The sequence below is a fragment of the Pagrus major genome, chromosome 15 (assembly GCF_040436345.1).
Source record: "Pagrus major chromosome 15, Pma_NU_1.0".
Taxonomy (NCBI): Eukaryota; Metazoa; Chordata; class Actinopteri; order Spariformes; family Sparidae; genus Pagrus; species Pagrus major.
In genome coordinates, this window is record NC_133229.1 from 11,933,214 (window position 1) to 11,954,071 (window position 20,858).

A 20,858-nucleotide genomic window follows, 5' to 3' on the forward strand; every position below is an offset into this window, starting at 1 on the left:
TTTTGCATCTGGTGGTATTTGCGGTTTTCAGCTCCTCCGTCAAGGTTTCCAGAGATGTGTTATGCCACATGAGGTTCCCTGCAATGCCTAGTATTTCATGTGCAAAGTGATGTTACACTGGTGATACATTAGATTTTAGGCTGAGATTGATTCTGTAGGAAAACTACTTTGACAAACAGCAGACAACAAAAACATCGCTGACCATACTAATTCAATACACAGCTATACAAATACACCAGACTGGCAAGAAAATCACATTGATTGAAAGTCAGTGAGTCATACTCTCAATCAGATCAGATCAAATCATATCAAATCCAAGCAAATCAGATCATACCCTCCATCTCCACAGTGGACTTCTCTGTGTCGTTGTTGTCTTCTGTCTTCGCGGCAGCAGGCTGCTCTTCGTCTGCTGGAGAAAGAAGGCAAAGCTGTGATGTTTGTTACACTACACATTCACAGGACGTCAGTTTCTTTGCAGACAGGTGATCGCACCCATGTGTCTGCATGTAGCCTGTAGCTAGAGCTGTCATGTCTTCAATCAGATCAGCTTTATTTATGTGTGTATGTGTTCGATGGTGTCCTCAGTGTGTGGACATGCTGTGGCCTGCGAGGCTCCAGATAGAATATTCTATGTCCAATCTGTAATACTGCATACAAAGCGAGCCCCGATTCCTCCTCACTTGGTTCTGCTTATTCAGTGCTGGGAGACATTTGCATAGACTCAAACACCAACAGAAGGAAATAAAACATAACTTGACACTTGAGCGTGGAGCAGCCTTATTGTGCATTTTTGGTGTTCCAATCTCCCAACCATGTAATTTTAGACTGCTGGTAAACCAAAAATGTAAACATCTATGTTTCCATTTTGTTATGCTGTCAGCCATCTGGGTTTCGTGCATTGAATTGACTTATTCATATCGTACTGCTTCACTGCCGTGTGGACATATTGCTGCCTACGATGACAAAACACAATCACTATCAGGAAATCATGATCACCTCAACCTTTTATTCAAAATATTTGTGACTGACATCTCCTGTGCCTCAAAGTATTTGATGCAAAAGGATAAAACCCGACATTTACATCCTCATATACCTACCTTTGTCTTCATCTTTATCTTTATCCTTATCTTTTTCTTTATCCTTATCCTTATCTTTTTCTTTATCGTTGTCGACGCCTTTGTCCTCCTCTTTGTCGTTGTCCTCGTCCACACCCATCTCTTCTTCTGCATCCTGGTTTGCATTCTCTTTGTCATCGTTTTCTTCATTTGGCTCCTCGTTTCCTGAAATTTCTTCCTGACATTCTGAACATTAAAAGATAAAAAGAAGGATTAATTCAGGCACTAAGAGCAAAGTCTTCACATTAAATCCTATAACACATGGCAGAAAACTAGCCCATATGTCATTACTGCTGACAGAAATCTCTCAGAAACATTTTCACATCAACAGGTTTCTCTTCAGCAGTTTGAAAGGCATGGAGGTTGACAGGAAGGGAAGAGTCTCAGAAACTAAAAAAAGCTACTTACTTTAGGATGTATGAAATGGTTTAAATGTAAAATTCTGAACAGCTGATTTACGATATTTGTGTTTAAAGTAATTTAGGCCATAAAGCCTGTCGCTCCTAGATTTCCAAAGTTGGCTAGGGTGAAGTTCCTAAAATTTAGAGGGAAAGGAGCAGTCTTACTGCAAAAATATGTACAGTATTAGTAGTTAAATCTGTGTGCAAAAGGACTAACACAAAGCAAAACAAGGAACAGAATTTCTCACAGTAAATAAATGTGCTAATAAAGGTCTGTGCACAAAGGTTATATTTTACAAAGTAACCAAGCCCACATAATTGAACAACATATTGATCTGTGGTCTCTGGTTTTCACCTGCAAAACACACATACACAAACACACACACCCTCCACACATACACACATTTACAAGAATGATGCAACTGCTGCATTTTTGGCTGAATTAGCCTGCAGGTGTTGTTTTAAACTGTATAGCGTTGCACCTCCCAGCTCCTACCTCTCTGTTTGTGTCTCATGAGAAAGTAATTACACATCTCAGGTCTTGGATAGCATCCCAGGGCTGAATTTGCTATAACTCTCTCACAGAATATCTACAAAATTCATGTTCAGAGAGGCTCTATCTGTCAAATCTTTGTCAATGGGATGGGATTTGAATAAAACAAAAACAGAAGAGAGGCGAGGCGCTGCTCGCTGCCAGTATGCAAATGCAGAATCTTAATTATATACCAGCAGCACAGAGGATATTCGGAGAAAGAGAAATGGTTCTCTCTCAAAGTTAATGGTTGCCCCTTTGTAACACACACACACACACACACACACACACACACACACACACACACACACACACACACACACACACACACACACACACACACACACACACACACACACACACACACACACACACACACACACACACACAGTCAATTCACTTAAGGCTCTCGCTGTCAGCACAAAAAAACACATCACAGTCTAAGGGTCTCTTCATCCTTCCTGTACTGATGCATTTAGAGCTTTGTATACTCCTTATTCCTGTGCTGCTAACAAGACTGATCAGGTTAGATCTTTAATCAAACTGAGCTGAAGTGAAAACCAGAGCAATAAGCCGCATGTCACTCAGCTAGTACAATTCCCATCTCTACAGGAGATAAGAGTCAGATCAATGTGCGCTCTTTCCTGCACACTGACAATAACACGTAATCGCACACCAGTCCATTCCGGAGCCTTGGCTTGTAACGGTACTGTACCTGGGTTTTGACTCGCCATCTCCACGTCTTCATTCCCCACAGCATCTGGAAACAGAAGAGCAATTCAAAAGAGTGGAAAACATTTGAGTTCAGTGCTAGAGCCTGGAGTTGAAATGACTTGGCTTTCGATATCACCTCAAACAGCCTTTTCATTCCATCTCTTTGTGTAGCTTTGTCTTTGTACTGCAGTGTGAGAGCAATGGAACCACAAAGACATGCATAAATTAAGTGACAAAAAAGAAGAGAAAAAGAATGTCACTTCTAAAGCCATACATAATTGAGGGATTTCTTTGTTCGAAGCGTCTGTGATAAGAGAACTTTTTTTTATTAGAGTGGTGGCACACAGGATAGAAAGACCGAAGTAGAGCGAATAGAAAATTCAATTTTTGATGACAAATGACATCAAGAAGCACTAGAAGAGCCGAGGGGCTCAGAACATGTGTTAATGGTCCGTAGAGCTACATTACCATTGTCACCCTCTTCTTCATCACCTGTTTCCTCTTTACCTGGAAAGGGAGGCAAAGGAATCATCAGCCAAACGCATGCATGAATGGGAATAATGTCAGTCGTTCATTTTGCAAAACAAAGCTACCAGTCACACTAATGATCACAAACTGTTCATCTCTAGGCAAAGATTCATCTTGTGAGAGCTGGCATCCCATTTTTAAACTTCCTGTCTACTCCTGTTCTTACATAAAGGCTTGATAAAGAGGTTTTATGTCTTATGTTCCAGGCTATCGCTAATAACATATAAACATTTTCATGTTTTGCTTGAAATGTAAAAGTTAATTTGTTAACTTTTCTAGCTTCTGACATAGGCTGCAGCCATGCTGACGTCTCTGTCAGGCTGTAATTTTGCACAGCGGTGCTTTGAGCTACAGTAAATGCTAACTTTAGCATGGTAACATGCATACAATGATAATGCTAATGTGCTGATGTTATCAAGGAACATTGCAATGTTAACTATGTTAATCATCATAGTTAAGTGTGTTAGCATGCTAACGTCAGCTCATTTACATTGCACACAAAGTACTGCTTAGGTTGAAAGGAATGTCATCCGTTTTGGAGTCAAATTAGTCATAAACCAAAGTACTGACAACTTAAAATTGTAGCCAGCATTGATAATAAATAGCACATGAAACATGATTCAAAAGAATATCACGTTTCATCATTTCAGAAAGGTAAATTATTGGACACATTACTGAAGGGAGGCTTCTGCTTTATACACATATCATAAGAGAATGACAGATCACATCGTAATGTATACAGACATTACTTCAACTTCGAATTTAGAGTCATGATAGCATCTGCCCAACTACAACCACCCACCTACTCCACAACACCGTAGCCACATTTTTGTAAGCACAAAAGATAGATTTTAGAAGTAACATAAAGCAACTTTAAAGTCCTGCATCTTATCTGTCACCCCCACCCTCCTTACCCCTTTTCTCACTCTCACGCATTCTCTCTCTCTCTCTCTCTCCCTCACACACACACACACACACACACGCACACACATACGCAAACGAATGACATTTGGGACAAATTGAGTAAATGAAAGCCATGACACCAATAAGAGAACATGCTCTACAATAGCTATTGTGCAGCTTCTATAATTGCTTTTTTAACAAGCTGTAGAGAGAAACCATTTTTTCATATCTATGCAATTTTGCCCTGCACTCAGAACAATAAAAATGCCAGCCTCTATTAAATGGGGAAAAGGCCAGTTCTACCAATGCTGCATGTTTGTCTCGAGTGCCTCTGTCCATCACGCAGAATGCTGGTGACACACAGTAGATGGCAATCCTTTCCATTAATCATGACTGGCATTTTGAGATGGAGCCACAGACAGGGGGCTGAAAAGAATACTTCATTGGGAGAAGCAGGTTAAGATGAATCCTTCACTGGCCATGAGGTCATCCTCACCATTCTTCTGCGTTTAAAAATTATGCATGGCTGTTGTATCTGTCTAAAGTGATCCCAAACAACAATATATCAGATACGACAAAAGGCTGAATGTAATTTCCTCCCTGTTATTTGATCATTCGTATTTGGCTTATTGAATGGAACAGTATTCAATTTGTGATAAAGGATGCAAGGGGACAGTTTGTGGATAAACACACATACACACACACACACACACACACACACACAAACTAGACAACAAAAGATTCTATGTAGGGCAGATGTGATTTATAATGGCTCCGAGTGAAGTTCAATTAGAACAGTCTCTTCACAAAGTAGAAACCCATCGAGCACCTTCAGCTCACTCGTGTGCTCCAAACAGCAGGTGGCAGCATTGTCACAGCTTTCCTACCCGACACTCACTGTGTTAAACTGCCTCCACTGTGAACCGGGGTCTGACATACTTCACACAGAAGGGCTCCATCCAAAGTCCACACCTCGAGACTTTTAGCGCCAATACTCTCATGGATCCCACTCTCAGAAATATAGTGACTAAAAGGCCATTTTAGGCACTCATCTGCACTCGTGTTGAATGAGCAACAACGCTGTGGTGTTTTTTTTACTGAATAAAATGTTAGTCTCACACATTTAAATGATTTATTCATGTCAACATCAGATGAACGGGTACAATATCACAAGGACATAAACAATTTAGATGCTGATATGCAACCTTTGCGGTGTGTCCTACTTGCACTTGAGATGTGAATAAGTTTACTTGCACACACACACTCACACATCGATGTCTGTTATTGCTTCCATGAAAGCCAACTGGAGCAAAGGCAAAGATTAAAAAAAAGGAAGGAACATGAAGTATTCATGAGACATGTGTAAAGAAATAAAAGCTCCGAGATGACCAACAGCTATCAGTCTAAGTCCTTTTTGCGTGTGAAATGTGTGCGGGCAAGCAAAGTGTGTTTGTGAGGGTGCCACGTTAAAGATGGCATCCCATGGGCAGGCTCACTGTCTGTCCACACGTCGTGTTATTAATCTGCATGTCTGTCCATGCTCTGTGCCATCTCTCACCGTCTCCCCCATTCTTCCTTGGGTATTTCCCAGAAAGCTCCAGCATGCCAGGCAAACAGACCCAGCCAGGCATTGATTTCTGGCTCAATGTTCACATTTTACTGTGCCCTGTGACATCCACTAATCTCACTAATACCGGTCTGATATCAAATAATAGACACTGTGGGGCTGCTTGCCAAGTCAGGTGTGCTCTAAAGAGGCTGCACTCCGCCCTGGACCTCAGTGCCAGCCATCGTCTCTGTGTCTCACCCACCCTCTCCCCCACTCAGTCTCTTTTTCTATAGCTCCCAGCATCTGCACGCTGTGCTTCTGTTTCATGTGGATTACATCACAACATAGCTCATCTCACACCACACACACATATATACATACACACACAAAGTTAATCTGTGACCTGTCTTTTGCAAATACACTTCGGGGGTGATTTGTAGTCGAGGGAGGGATCGTGTGTTGGCTTCTTTTGAAGAGGAGTTGAAATACTGCTTATCAAATCTGAACAGCTCTCCTGCTGTGTTGATCTTCAAGTAAATAATTATAATTAGAACTTAATTTTTTATTTTTTATTATTTACACAGCACTTTAACATAAAAAAAGTCAGATGAAAGTAGGACATTTACTAGAAATCTATGTGATATTAAGTGCTTGGAAAAGATCACAAGAAACAAAGTGATAAAAGCAATAAATTAACATTGAAATGACAGAATAGGATAAACCATAATAAACGCCAACATACAACATAATGTGAGATGTGCTTTGATGTTTTCTGATGTTCAGAAGAGGATGTAGAAGCTGTGTGTACAGTTGGATGTTTGTATTCATTATCTGCTCTTTACGGTATTTTGCTAGTGCGGTGACAAAACAACTGTACGTGCAGCAGTTCAGTGTGAAACAGAGCAGCCCTATAATTACCTCCAGTCCACTAACCGCTGTATTAATCATGGAAAAACAGTGGAGAAAGCCTTAATGTTTTCTCTTCATCAGTGCTGTGGCTAAAAGCCCCTCGTGCCTGACCCATGGACAGGGGAGAGTGAATCCCCCAGACTAGTGTGATGTGATGGATCACACTTGGGCATATTGACAGACACACTCCACCAACTCTGCTGCGGAGTGTCATTTATTCTAAAAAGAGCTCCACATATTGACTATACCAAATAGGTGACCTGCCTCACTGGCTCTACAGACAAGATGGTGAAATATGGCATGTTTTTGTTGAATGAAGATCTTACACAGTGTACAGAGTTGGTGTGAGACTTTCAAACATCTCATGATGTCTCACATAGCTGACAGTCACTTTTTTTCCGCTCACATTTCCTCCTCTTTGTGCTTTCTTGACATCTGAGTGTTACCTATGATTAATTCTTCCTATGTGCTACATCGAACCAGACCTAACCTTTACAGTGCATGCCGTACAAAATCATTTCATTCCCTTCTTGCGAGCGAGGTTGTCTCAAGGACTGAGTGTTCCCATGCTAGAAAGCTGTGCCAAGGCCTTTTGTGAATGGATTAGTTACTATTAAGCTGCCGGGCCTGATAAATTAGGATTTATAAAGATTATTACAAAATACTTATGCCCTCCTAATGCTGGTGATTGAATTTGTGAATCATATTGAATTACTGCTGTGGATTACGGAAAGGTATGTTGAATAGGCGGAGAGAAATGACTCACTGTGCTTTGTTTAACAACACAGAATGTATTGACGCCCTTGAAGTGTCTGCGCTATCTAGTCCAGCCTCACCCAATCAGCAGGAGGAACCGTTTCCCAAAAGAAAACAACCATGTCTGCTATCTTCAAAAATTCCCTGCAACCTTAAGGCTTGAAGACAAATGGATGGTGTACGATTTTAATTGCCTACTAACACCCTCCAGTGTAAGAATCTAATTATCTTTGGTCCATCGTATCGGAGACGCCTATAACTGTTTCAATATTACACATCCAAAGGGGCTGAAACTGCAGAATAGCCAGATAATGGCTTCTTAAACAAGTTTGCCTCCAAGAAAACATTCTTTTAAAAAAAGACCAAGCTTCATCTCGTATTCATTTCCCCAAAGAGGAACTTGGCACCAGAGAGCAAGAGATTACTGACCAAGAACACACTCCATTACTTCCTACACACACAAAACAAATGATTTCGGAAACGAATATCAATGCACAACGTTTCCTCGACCAGTACTCTTACTTGGCATGTCCAAAAACATACAGTCATCATTAATAAAATTAGAATAACAAATAAACCAGATACACACACACACACACACACACACACACACACACACACACACACACACACACACACACACACACACACACACACACACACACACACACACACACACACACACACACACACACACACACACTTGGAGGCATCAAGATCCCAAATTGATCTGAAAAGACGTTATTTACACCCTTTCTAAGCCAAAATCTTTACTGTAGCTGCTAAGCTAAAAGTGGAAACAGCAACCCTCACCTCAGGGTGTAAATAGCGTCTTTTCTAATCAATTTGGGATCTTGGGGTTTTGAGAGACTTAAATTATGCTGGATGAGCTGTATGGAGCCATTTTTATCCTTTTTAGGGGTTTTTTTCTCAAGGTTTTAAAACAAGTCCAGATCTACGGATCCTAAGTTGTTTAGGAGATTGCTTCAACATCTTTTAGCTGTAAAGCTTCAGAAATGTTTCATGGACGACAACATTTCACCCGATTTTCCATTGGCATCAAGGCTGAGTAGATTTAGATTGAATTTTCATTTTGGGTGAACTCATCCTTCATCTTAAAACCCAGTCTTAACCTTCAAACAGTCCTTTGAGGCTGTGAGGACTGGCCAAAATCACAAGGCAGGTTTGAAGCAAGAAATTAGTCCCCACAAAGAAAGAAGAAAAAGCACACACATAGTAACAAATGGCCATACCTCTGTTGCTCTCTTCACTTTCTTCCTTGGTTGTGGATTTCACAGATGGAGGTGTGTTATCTACAAACAAACAAAAATAAATGGTGATTTACAGACATCGGAGTGCCACACATCGTTATCCCCCAACATCATCACGATGCGAAGGGTGTGACATGCTGTCAATTTGAACTGTCAGATGAGAGATGGTGTGGGTGAAGATGGTTTTTGGCAAGCCCATCGCATCGTAGCAGTGATTATTCTAACTTTCCATTCTGTCTGACTGGCTGACCACGCTACAACAGCCTGTGGGAGCACTCAATGGCTCTTACACTGTTTTGTTTTATACCTGCCTGACAAAAAAAAGGGACTCCTGTGGGAGAGCAGGGAAGAATGCGAGGCTTTGAGACCAACTCCAGAGCACAGGCTGGGACAAAAGCACCATTCCATGTGAGAATTGCAGTCATTCGAAGCTTTGAATAGGCTCCAGCCTGCACTGATTCAAACTCTGGCTGATGGAGCTGAATAAAAGGCCAGTCCTTGGCACCATTGCAGAGACCCATCAAACAGGGCCAAACTGGACCGGGGCAGAGCTGGCATGATGATACAACAGAGCTAGGAATTATCAGGGGTTATTTCAGTTGGCTTGATATGCTCTGCTGCTATGTTATTATACAGTATGCAGTGTAAAATAGCTGGTGAGGAACTTAACAGAAAACAACAGGCGCTAACAACAGGACAAACTCTCGAATGCACTTCCTCTCGGCCAAGTCTTTACGATTCAGCCATTACGTGCACATTGTTTCACTCTGGAATATCACATTTTTACAGTGCACTTATAAAACCGCCCTTTTATGTTCACCCAAAATGGAATCTCATTGAAAACACAGATGCGTGTAATTGGCAAATCATGGGGGTGACTTTGGGAGGAAAAACATTTTGATAGCACCCTGGGTTCTACATCTACGGTAATCTGAACACTTCCTTTGACAGACAGTAAAACTAACATTGTTCTCTGCTTAGTTGGGTGCACGTGCACTATGACGTCTTTAAGGGACACCGCAGTTAGACCTGGCAAGCTGCTCATAGTCGTAAAGAAAACTTGCCATCATGTGCTTTCTGAGACCTACTGTTCCTTGGAGAAAACTGCTTGAGGCTGTACATTTTATCAAAGGCTTCATAAAAATGATTTTTTTGTCTACCAAGGAGAAAAAAAGTAAGTGCTGCTAAACTACTGAATCTATTGTTTCTGCTATTCAAACAATATACACACTTACGTGAGGCTCTCTGTTCATGCTATTGCTTATTCAGGACATCAGTGCACAGACAAATGTCAATAGTTTATCCTGATAAGCAGTATCTGGGAGTTTCAGGCCGTATGCCAAGATGGTGCTGTGATAAAAGCATTATGCGCTGACAGTTGTGTTTGTGCTATCGGCTGGTGCACGTTTTGGAGGGATGTCGCTCTGCTCTTCCTTTGTCACTCGCTTTAGGTGGTCTGAAGGCATTGTGCCCGTAAGCCGGATGAAGAGAATGGTGTTGGGAATTAGCTGTGGATATAAGCTCTTGTAATGTAATGTACCTGACACGAAGTATTTTTAACTGCGATGTGTCAGGCCCGGGATTCAACTTGTCACCAAATGAATAAACATTCAATTTCATCTGCTGCATAAAACCTGGCAAATCACTGTCACGAGCTGCAGCTACACCACTCACTCATCCTGTGTGTGCTTTAATGGAGGTGTTAAGGTGAAAAGGCAACCATGAAATATTCTGTCACTCACCTCCCTTCAGCTGCTCCTCTGTAACCTCCATGTCATTGTCTGGCAGAGGGGGGAAAAGACAGCATGTCAAACCATGCTATTTCATAGTGCACGATACAACGAGTCATCACAGCTTGTCTCCTTGATTGTAATGTTAGAGCACAGTATTTTGATGCCATACTGCTGTGTGCTCTGCCAACCAGTGGGACTAGAAGCTGCAGTGTTACTTCAGAATGTGATTGAAATACTATCTACGTACCTATCTCATTCATATACCCAAAAGCAGGCCTTTGAAACCTCCTCCTTCCAAACCAGCTGCCATGCTGCAATCCTACCAACAACCCTTCACAGCCTCCCTCAATTCCCCCACCAGACGGCCTTGGATCTAGCGAGTTATTACACCAAATGACTGCGTTTGTGGGTGAGTGTTTGAGGAAGGGGGAGTCACATTCATGAGACATTCTTTTTCAATTAAATCTATACTGGTAGGCTCAGCATAAATGACACAAAACCCCCCATTTCCTCAAATTACAAGGACTGCAGGCTCGGGTGGACTACTGCGCTTTAAAAAAAAGAACTCTTTGATTTTCCCTTTTTTTCTCTTAACTTCTATTGTGTGAGACAGACAAAGTGAGCTGGGGTTGTTTCTGGGTGGATGAGTTGAGTTGCACGCTGGGAGATGAGAAGGAGGCGCTGGATGCTGCTTCAGGAGGAACTGTAGAGTGAGAGGAGTTGTGGATGCCTGCTCAAAGCTCCCATCATACAAACACACACACACACACATATATATATATATATATATGTAAATATATATATATATATATATATATGTAAATATATATATATATATATATATATGTAAATATATATATATATATATTATATATGTAAATATATATATGTAAATATATATATATATTATATATGTAAATATATATATATATATATATATATATATATATATATATATATATATATATATATATATATATATATATATATATACAGTATATGTATGTGCTTGTGTTTTAGTGCGCACAGTCCATATGAATGGATTAAGCAGTATGTTTGACGGCACATGTATGACTTCACAGATATGTGTGGGTTTGGCTGAGCATGAGTCTGAGCAATGATTGCGCTGTGGTTAACAAGCAAAAGCAACCGTTGGCTTTTGATGAAAGGCTGTTGTCATCTGTTCTGTAGAAGTGCAACCATCACAGCTCCCTGTGGATCCAGCGACAGACTTTTCTTTTGTATAACACTGAATCTAAGGGTACAGTGCATTAATCTAACCCTGCTTGGGGAAACAAAGGAAGGCCCACTGTTACAGTATAACAATAGTGCAAGAATGGAAACATGGCTCATCTCAGCTACTGCCACATGCTGTAACATTATTACCCCTGCTGAACACTGCTGTCAACACAGGAAATGTATGTGAACAGTAGTCTACAATAACAATACATGACACTTTTACCTCCTTCCAGGGGTAAAGAGAAGCCAACGGATAGATTCACTTGAGGGATTCTTACTAGATGGCTTGCTTTATCTTTGGATGAACAAAACTGTTTTGATATGAAACTGACAAGAAAGACCTCTGAAACATCAACTGTTCCATAGTTTGACATTTGGGGAAATACGCTCATTCGCTTTCTTTGGGTTGGATGAAAGGATCAGTGCTGCTTTCATTTCTGTGCAGCAATATAAAACTAGAGCCAGGAGCTGGTTATTTTAGCCAGAGATGTTATAAGACCAGGGACAAACCACTGAAAGCATTATGAATACAAAAGTCTGTAACGGAGAGATGGAGATGGCGGTTGTATGACACCTGACCTGCTGTTTTATTACAGCCGAATCGGAAAACATATCAGACAATTCTGTAGATGTTTTCACACACATTGCACAGTTGACAGCTGGTTTCACCTGATTTGGTGAGTCTGCAGTTAGATTTTTTTAAAAGGCATGAAAGAGGAGGTTATTATGCTAATGCACAGGATTACCAAGAAAGGTGAGGTTATTCAAACATCAGACATTAAACTCGCATTTGTTAAAGTGGTCTGGTGGGATTCCAGATTGAGCCATAAGAGAACTTGTTGTTGGAAACTCCAAAGTTACCAAACTTTTTAGGTATTTTTTATTAGATCACTTTTACTGGTGATTCTGCACATGCAGTTTTTATGTCCCACCAACCATTCAGAGTGAGGTTATGGCTCTCCCTATTCAATTAGATAGGGGCATGGTGTTGTTCGCCTAAAATAACTGCCAAGTGGCACGACGTGCCTCAGACGCCTTTGGTTAGCTTAGCATTAAGACTGTAAGCAGTGACGGAAACAGCTAACTTGGCTCTTTCCAAAGGTTAAGAAAAACAGCCTTCCAGTAGCTCAAGAGCTCACCAAATAATATGTTATATGATGTGGCTTCTCAAATAGTTGCCTGGCATTGTGCGTGCAAGACATACTGTAGTGCAGCACATAACAACCAGTAAAACTACATCTTGTTCTGATACTTCTGTTTATGTATAGATTAAGGAAAACAAATAAAACTTGGACAGGACCATGCTTTAAGACGTCATGTGAAGCTAAGCTAACCAGCTCCCGGCTACAGCTTCAGACGTGACAGTAGTATTGATCCTCTCATCTAACTCTTTGTAAGACATATTGATCTTTTCATCAAATTCTTCTCAAGAAAGTGGAATAACTATTCTTTAAAGTTAAAGTATATTTCTTTCTCACATGTTGGAATAGTTCACCCTTATATGTGGAATGGTTAGTTTAAATACACAGCTGGATGTAAAAGATTTAAACTGAATTGTATTACAGCCAAGCCAGTTCTAAACCTCTACATGACCAAAAAGTACTCATGTCTGGCCAGTACTGTACATGTCGATAAGCAGGTAGTCAGCATATATATTTCCATGTTTTCTACATGAACATTTTCACATATGATGAGCTAAACTGAATCCTCATATCTGCCAAAGCTGACGAAGAAACTCTAAGCCACTGTGCTTTCTAGAAATCACATCACTGACACACCACGGTCTCCTCATTTCCCACACCTCGAGGGATAGCCTTGTGAAACCAACACAGACTTCATTTTCACCCCTCACATGGTTCCTGCAGCCCTTCATCTCCTCTGTCCACACATTACATGTGTGTGATAGAAGCGTGTGCACATCACAGCTCAGCTCTACATCTCCCAAAGCAGGGGTGCTTTGAGGAGATGCTGCTATTATGGACATTTGGGTGGTAGGTGTGTGGGGTTGTGTGGTTTGGAGTATTGAGTGTATTAAGAGCCATGTAAATAAATGTCAATTGGAAAGTCACTCAAACAGTTTGGAGAGAATGCAGCGGCCCCTGCAGATCTGTGGGCTGTGTTAATATTGTCAGCACTGTGGCTGATTGAGGAGAAGAGATGGAGCCCAGCTTGTGGGCAGCCACCCGGATCATATTAGTGGCGGAGTGTACCCAGAATCAATTTCAACATGCTTTTACTCTCTATAACCACAGCTGCCTGACTGCTTCCATGCGTGCAAATAATACGTGCCATGGCAAGCATGTGGTCAATCATGATCTATGAACCAATCTGAATACTTAATAGAATCATGTTGGGTGATTGATTACATTGATTAATCTCTGTATGTTAATCAATTAATGGTTATACTTCCTTTAGATTGTATTTTTCTGAAAGTACAACCATGATCGTTTCTGTTTGCTGAGTGTGTTCCTTCAAACAATGCAAACACTGCTGTTAACCACATCGCGAGACTGTCACAGCTCCTTTGAGATGTGTACTGTTTAAAGTAATGAATAGGTCATTATATCACTGGTTATGAGCTCAGTTGGGGAGGTGCGTAATGGATGGTGAATGGTACTACAGAGGCAATAGCTTTACGTGTAGCTGCAGTGTGTATTAGCTTGTTTGCCTATTTGCATATTTCAGTATTTGAGAGGCCTCCTTTACAAAACATATGACTCTAAACAACTGAAGTGCTCCTTGAGCTGGCGCTACATACAAAGACCTTTGTCTGTTTGTTAGAACTCCTCGATCATTACTCATCAAACAGAAGCTCTTCTGGCGGGTCTGTTTGAACACCAGGCACATACCACTGCAAAGACAATCTGCAGTCATTTGTTCTAATGTTTCACTGTGATGTCTATGGTCTCAGATTCAACACTCGACGAGATGCACTTCCTGATTTACATGTATGCCTTTGTGAGTCGCAGCTGATGTGCCTGTTTGCAGGTGTGCGTGAGTATTCTTGTCAGCAGAGGCTATTTTTCAGTTTCCTCCTCCTGTGGAGATGTAACCATATTTTGGCTCCCTCGCAGTGACAGCTTGTGGGAATGCACATTGTAATAAAGCAATTTCCTGTATGCAAATGTCCTGTTTACACGTCCCTGCTCCAGTCATTGTCACTTGACAGATTGCTTGAATATGAGGAGAGCAGCTATACGATGAAAAATGAGAATAGTAAGACTTCAATAAAAAAAATCTATTGTGCCCGCTCTCAGCTCTAGACATCCTTGAAACTGATGTCACAGGGAAGATCTGGAGTTTCACACGACCGCACGCACACAACACATACAAATTACAAAACGATCAAGGCCACTATTCACAACAGCCCCATAACACTTGCTGATAGAGGAAGTGGTGGAGAAGCTCCTCCTTGATATAACGAGGAAGAATAATAGCGAGTGGAGGGATGAGGTATTGGGCAAGCAGCACGGGAACAAAGAGAGGTGTAAGTGAGAATTAGTGAGGAAGAGTGGGAGAGAGAATAGAGAGGGTCGGCATGACAGAGGAGTATTGAAAGCATTGAGACAGAATAGTCTCAGGCCCCAGTGTGATGGATTTGTCGTTGCCGCAAGATCCACCTGACTGTCTGTCTCTAGCAGTGAGGATGATGGGATGTTCTGAAAGCGCTCGAGCACACCTGCAGAGCTAATTCACAGCCTCTGATTCACTACTGCCATTCTGTACTGGCTAAATGCAAGTCTTTTCACACAACGGGGTTATGCATTACCTACATGGTGCAATCATACCAATCAGCATTTCCTTCTTTAAAGCACACTTATCAACTACTGTTAAACACATCTACACGGTGCAGCCTCGCTGGATAGAACATTTGGATTCACTCCCTTACACATGAGTGTCGAGTCTACAATCACAGCACCAGTAATTATGTTATCTTTGAGTCCCTCCATGTGGAACATCTTATAAGAGCTGTTGTTTTCATACAGAATATGGTAAAAGCTTTGAACAAACACATGAGTTGAAAGATCGCAGCAGGTCTAGGCGAGCGTGGTGTCACGAAACAAAACAAAACCTGTCTGCTGCATTCCAGACATTGAGTGGGAATGTCACTTTATTTAGCCACTTGGTCTATAATAGGATTAGCATCCTCTCCAGCCCACACATACACAAAGAGCGGTGATAAAGGTGGCGCTGACCCCAGACGTCAAAGAGCACACGAGCAGCGAGACACCGTGATGAGCAAAAGCACTTTGGCTGCCATCCCGATGCGTGCTGTGGTAGCCTTCTGGAACGACCCCACATTCAATCCAAGGCTGACCTCTGGCTCCCTCATTAGCAACTCATTGCATCGCGGTAAACAATAGTTTTCCTCCTAATAATGTAGTTCTCAAAACTTTTCTGATTACGTTTTGTGACAAGCGCAGAGCCTGTTGTTTAGTTTCCTCTCTGCTCCCAGTCATGGAGAGATGCAGAGCATTTATCCACTGACAGCACTTGTAAATGGCGAGAGTGATAACTGGAGAACAACGGCTCCAGATTCTCATCTCAGAGCACTAATATGATGAGACGGGTGCTGGGTGCATGGGGGGCAGGCGGTATAATTAAGGTCTCTCCCCAGAATGTAATCTTTCAGGGAAGAGGCTGGGCGGGAGCGGGACAGATGACGGGAGCACAGGGAGAACAAAACACTCTCCATCTGGGAGCAGCGAGATGAAGGCCTGAGAGCCGGTATTCCGTTGGGGAGGTGTGGAGGGAAAAGTGAGGTAAAAGGGAGGTAATGCTAGGCTGCCGAAGCCAGCCAGCCTCTTTCAGCTCCCCAGCTATTAAACTCAATCCTCCGTGGAGCCCCCATCAGAGCTGGTGACTGCTCCTGGCCCCCGAAAAAGATGATGGCGTGAAAGGGGGAGGGAATTGAAAGAGAGACAGAAATGCGAGTGGGAGCGGAAGATAATGGATGTTTGTTTATTTCACATACAGAATTGAGGAGCAGTAGCCAAGGACGATCAGTGGTTGCTATGCATCCCTGAATTTTTTAGTTCTTGCTCTCCCTAGGACTGTTATTACAGTCAATCAAATCTGGCATTAAAGTCTCATCAGAATATCAACAATTATGTAAAATATCAGCCTGCTGGTTCACTGACAAGATGTCTAACTATTCCAATCCTATTAAGGCAATCCATAGAGAACCTGACACTTGTTTTACCAACTGTCTGCATAAATTCTCACCATTAATCTCCCAAATGGCCACATGGGTGCATTGAATTTGCTTACATCTAAAAAGGTGTCACCCAAGCCTGACAGGTCCTTATACTACTGCTTCCAGGAGCAAGATATCTTTTGCTGCAGATGTTTCTGAGGGCACACAAGGTAGAAAAGCTGCCTAGGTCTACACAGGTGGTCATTAGGTAGGTGGTGATATTTTTGGTTATAGATTTCTAAAAGGAGACCTTGTAAAACTACACATATCAATCCATTAGCTAGTTCAACTCAAACCAGCAATGGCTAACAGATTAAACGTCATGATACATAATTAATTATATGCAGACCAGTTAATTGGAATTAAACACACATACCTTGGAACATGACAGACATTTTCTTCTTGTAGATGGCAAAGTCGGTCTCGAGGAAGACACAGAAAATGACCCGTGTGATCTGTACGGAAAGAAAAAGAGGCGGAAGAGAAATAAGTTTACAGGCTCACTGCAAAAAAGGAAAGGTATCTCTGGTGAATTACATGACAGCAAAACTAACTGGACAAATTTAGATCTGCCGACAGTCGTCTGTATCAGCAAGAGACAATCATAGCCATTGAGAAATCTAATTAGTTACCCTCACAATCAAGACCACCCAAAGTAAACCTTCTGACAGCTTTTACAGAATATTACAGCACATTACATCAGAATAAGCATTATTGAACGGGTGAATTGGTTAGGGCAGAGCAATCCGCCTCTGTATCACACAAAGTGCAACGACATGATGTTGCAACATTTAAGATGAGCAATAGAGAATATCTTTTAGAAGAATTGAAAATTACAAGAGAAAATGGCAAATAAATAATTTTACTCTACTATTCAGGATCATAAAGCGATGATTATTTATTATTACGTAATGTCAGTACATTTAATATTGAAAAGAAAAAAACAAATTCTGAAATTGAAAACAACGTTATTGTAATTATTTGACTGAGATTCACAAAACAGTGTAACAGCAAGTTGAGTAAATTACAACTTTGGAACAGTTAGGTGGTCGACATGAACTATAGCGTCCTATCTGTTGATCCCAGATAGACATGGAGGTGACAAGAAATTCACTTCTTAACCATGTTGTAAAGAAATCTATGTGCTGTATACGATGACTGCTAAGAAAAGTAAAGGTCTGTCTGCTACAGTGTGTTTGTGGAAAAGGTCTATAAAATTCAATTAGGTTGAAGTCAGTGTTGGCATTATATTGTTGGTACAGATAATCATCATTTAATGTGCTTGCAATACACAAAGTTAGCTTAGGTTTGCTGTTGATGCAGCACAGCGACGGCTGCCATAAGATGATTCCAAAAGAAACACATTAGAAAGCAGACACTTTAAATGAGTTCACTGGCTCTTAGTCTTGACAAGGAGTTTATAATGACAAATTATTACATATTAATTAACTTCCAGCATATTTGAGTTATTCTATCTCTGTTCGTTGGCTCAGAAGAAATCTGACAACCATTTTGTTTTCACCCTAGGGGAAAATAAATCCTGACTACTTGAATGATTTTGGCCCCAACACAGAAGTGGATGATAAAGTTGAAGATCATTATGGTCTCTGGTACTTTCAGTATCCCAGACATACGACATAAACCGATCAGCCAGAACATTAAAACCACTGACAAGTGAAATGAAAAAACAAAGATCATGTCATCGCAGTGCAATGTTCTGCTGGGAAGCCTTGGGTCCTGGCATTCATGTGGATGACACTTGACATGAATCAACCAACCAAACACTGTTGTAGACCAAGTACACCTGCTCATGGCAACAGCACTCCACGATGGCAGCTGTCCCTCATTAGGACAATGCGTCCTGACACACCACAAAAACAGCTCAGGAACGTGACAGAGCTGAAGGTCTTGACCTGGCTTCTAAGGTCCCCAGATCCCAATCCAGTCAAGCATCTGTGGGACATTTTGGATCGAGCCCATCAGTGGCATCTACATGAATGCCAGGGTCCAAGGTTTCTCTGGAAGAACATTTGATTGCAACAAGATGATCATTGTTATTCACCTCACCTGTCGGTGGTTTAAATGTTTTGGCTGATTGGTGTATAATTGTACATGTAAATAATGTACAGGCATTTTACCTATTTAATTTTGTTTGACAAATTTAGCAAATCCTGCCGATAGCATTCAAGAAACCATGATTTTCTTCAGCTCTGCAAGTTCTTACTGTAAAAAAATCCTACTGTAAAGAGCAGATCTATACTTGGTTTATAAACACTGACATGAAGCTATGTGCACATACTGTATACTGTAATAATGTGTCTAAAAATGTCAAATGCAGAGCTGTTAAAAGACTGCAGAGAAAGAGGTCACCTCTTTCACTTTCACCCTTCTCCAGCGCAGTCTCAGATTTGCAGGCATCAGTCACAGTCACAGAGATGCATTACGCACCAGGCAGCAGATAATCGCTTGACTGAATAATGGCAATTTTACACAACAGCCGTAATGGTGGCTATCCACCCCCTATCCTCCACCTTGCAGGATAGTGATGTTATGGTGGAATAAAGGGAGCTCACCAGCTTTAGCCCCATTCCTGGCCCTGCCCAACACAAGGATCAGATTCAAAGAGGCACCCTTCTGGTGCTCATACAGACATATATCTATAAATAGTTTATGATCCATGCTTTGGAGTAAATGTTAGGAGCTGCATCCAGGATGGTAACATTTTATTTTGCTAGATGTCTTGGGGGAGCTTTGTTCATAAAGTGTAGACTCACTCTCTCAACCCCTTAACCCCGACCGAATATGAAAGAAAGCTTTAAGTCTCCTTTGAAGTCTTGGGCTCGCTGACAAACAGATTGTGTGAAAAGTGATAATGCGCCAAGATAGTGCATACCACTGGGTGGTGGGAGGCCACAGGACAGCAGCTCCCCAGGAATTTCCATTACTCTTTTATGGAGCTCCATTCTAAAATTGACTGCCCACTGTGAAACAGGATGAATCATGAATTCATGCATTGAAACACACAGAAATGCCAGTGCGCGCACATGTAGACACACGCAAACACACACACATGCAAGTGATGTTGATGTATATTTCTCCTATGTGTGTATAAAGGAAAGGGGAAATATTACTCCGAGCTGTCCTCAACGAAACCAAACAAAACAGAAAATCTACAGTAAGTATCCATGTCAGTGTTTCTCAAACTTTTACAGCCCTGTACCCCTTCAGACATTCAACCTCCAGCTACGCACCCTCCTTTGAGAGGACACACATAACCCTGCAATGTTTGGCTGAATTTCTGAAAGTCCTAAATCGTTTTCCACACACAGTCTGTACTTGTTTTTTGTTTTCATGCTTGTCAGAGCTGAGAACCCACTCTCACATAAGTACATGGTGGCAAAGGGCACCAAAGCCTTGACAGCGCGAATGGCCTGTGCAGGGTATGCTGTGCACAGTCCTCCTATCGAGAAATCTAGCAGAGACTTCTGAATTAATTCAATCTTCATGGATCCACTTGTTGGGACATCAATGAGGCTCTCCTCTTCAGATGCTGGTAAGGCAGCAGGCACAACAGAAAAGGGATATTGAATCTGACTGTCCGTCTTGTCTTTTGCAAGGAAGTACCTGCACCGTTGTTCAGCCAGCTCACTAAGGTGGATTGTTATGTTGTGTTAGACACTGTCACACCAAGTTGATTCGCATACAAAAAGTCATGCAACTTTTTGTATGCGAAGGATGCAAAGGAGAGAGCTCTGTTGTTCATGCAGTCTAACCAGAGGTCCAGCTTATCAAAGTCTCAATTTTATTTTGTATATTGAAAATGGCCATGGAGAGAGCTCCGGGAATCCAAAATAAAGTCCACTCAGGTGAGAAAAAAAAACCACCCAGATAAGCAAATCATGCAAGAAACTCTTCATCGTGCAAATGGTCAGATAGGGTGAAAATTATGGTCACTAAGGAAAAATCTATGACGTTCATCTTTCAATTCAGAGACACAACTGTCTATAAATT

The 20,858-nt window shown here is 41.4% G+C and overlaps 1 protein-coding gene across 5 annotated transcripts in view; it reads right to left on the reverse strand.

The window, feature by feature from the left end:
- The window catches only part of macrod2 (mono-ADP ribosylhydrolase 2), a 432,177-nt gene that overhangs the window by 19,336 nt on the left and 391,983 nt on the right, over positions 1-20,858 (reverse strand). For 2 of the 5 annotated variants that reach the window (XM_073481701.1, XM_073481700.1), the window contains exons 9-15: positions 17,224-17,302; positions 10,421-10,459; positions 8,661-8,720; positions 3,231-3,269; positions 2,764-2,808; positions 1,098-1,301; positions 335-409 (exon numbers count right to left, since the gene is read on the reverse strand). In XM_073481701.1, coding sequence (XP_073337802.1) covers positions 335-409; positions 1,098-1,301; positions 2,764-2,808; positions 3,231-3,269; positions 8,661-8,720; positions 10,421-10,459; positions 17,224-17,302 — 541 coding nt within the window. The remainder of the gene's footprint in view (positions 1-334; positions 410-1,097; positions 1,302-2,763; positions 2,809-3,230; positions 3,270-8,660; positions 8,721-10,420; positions 10,460-17,223; positions 17,303-20,858) is intronic. The other 3 variants (XM_073481704.1, XM_073481703.1, XM_073481702.1) reach the window with 3 other exon arrangements.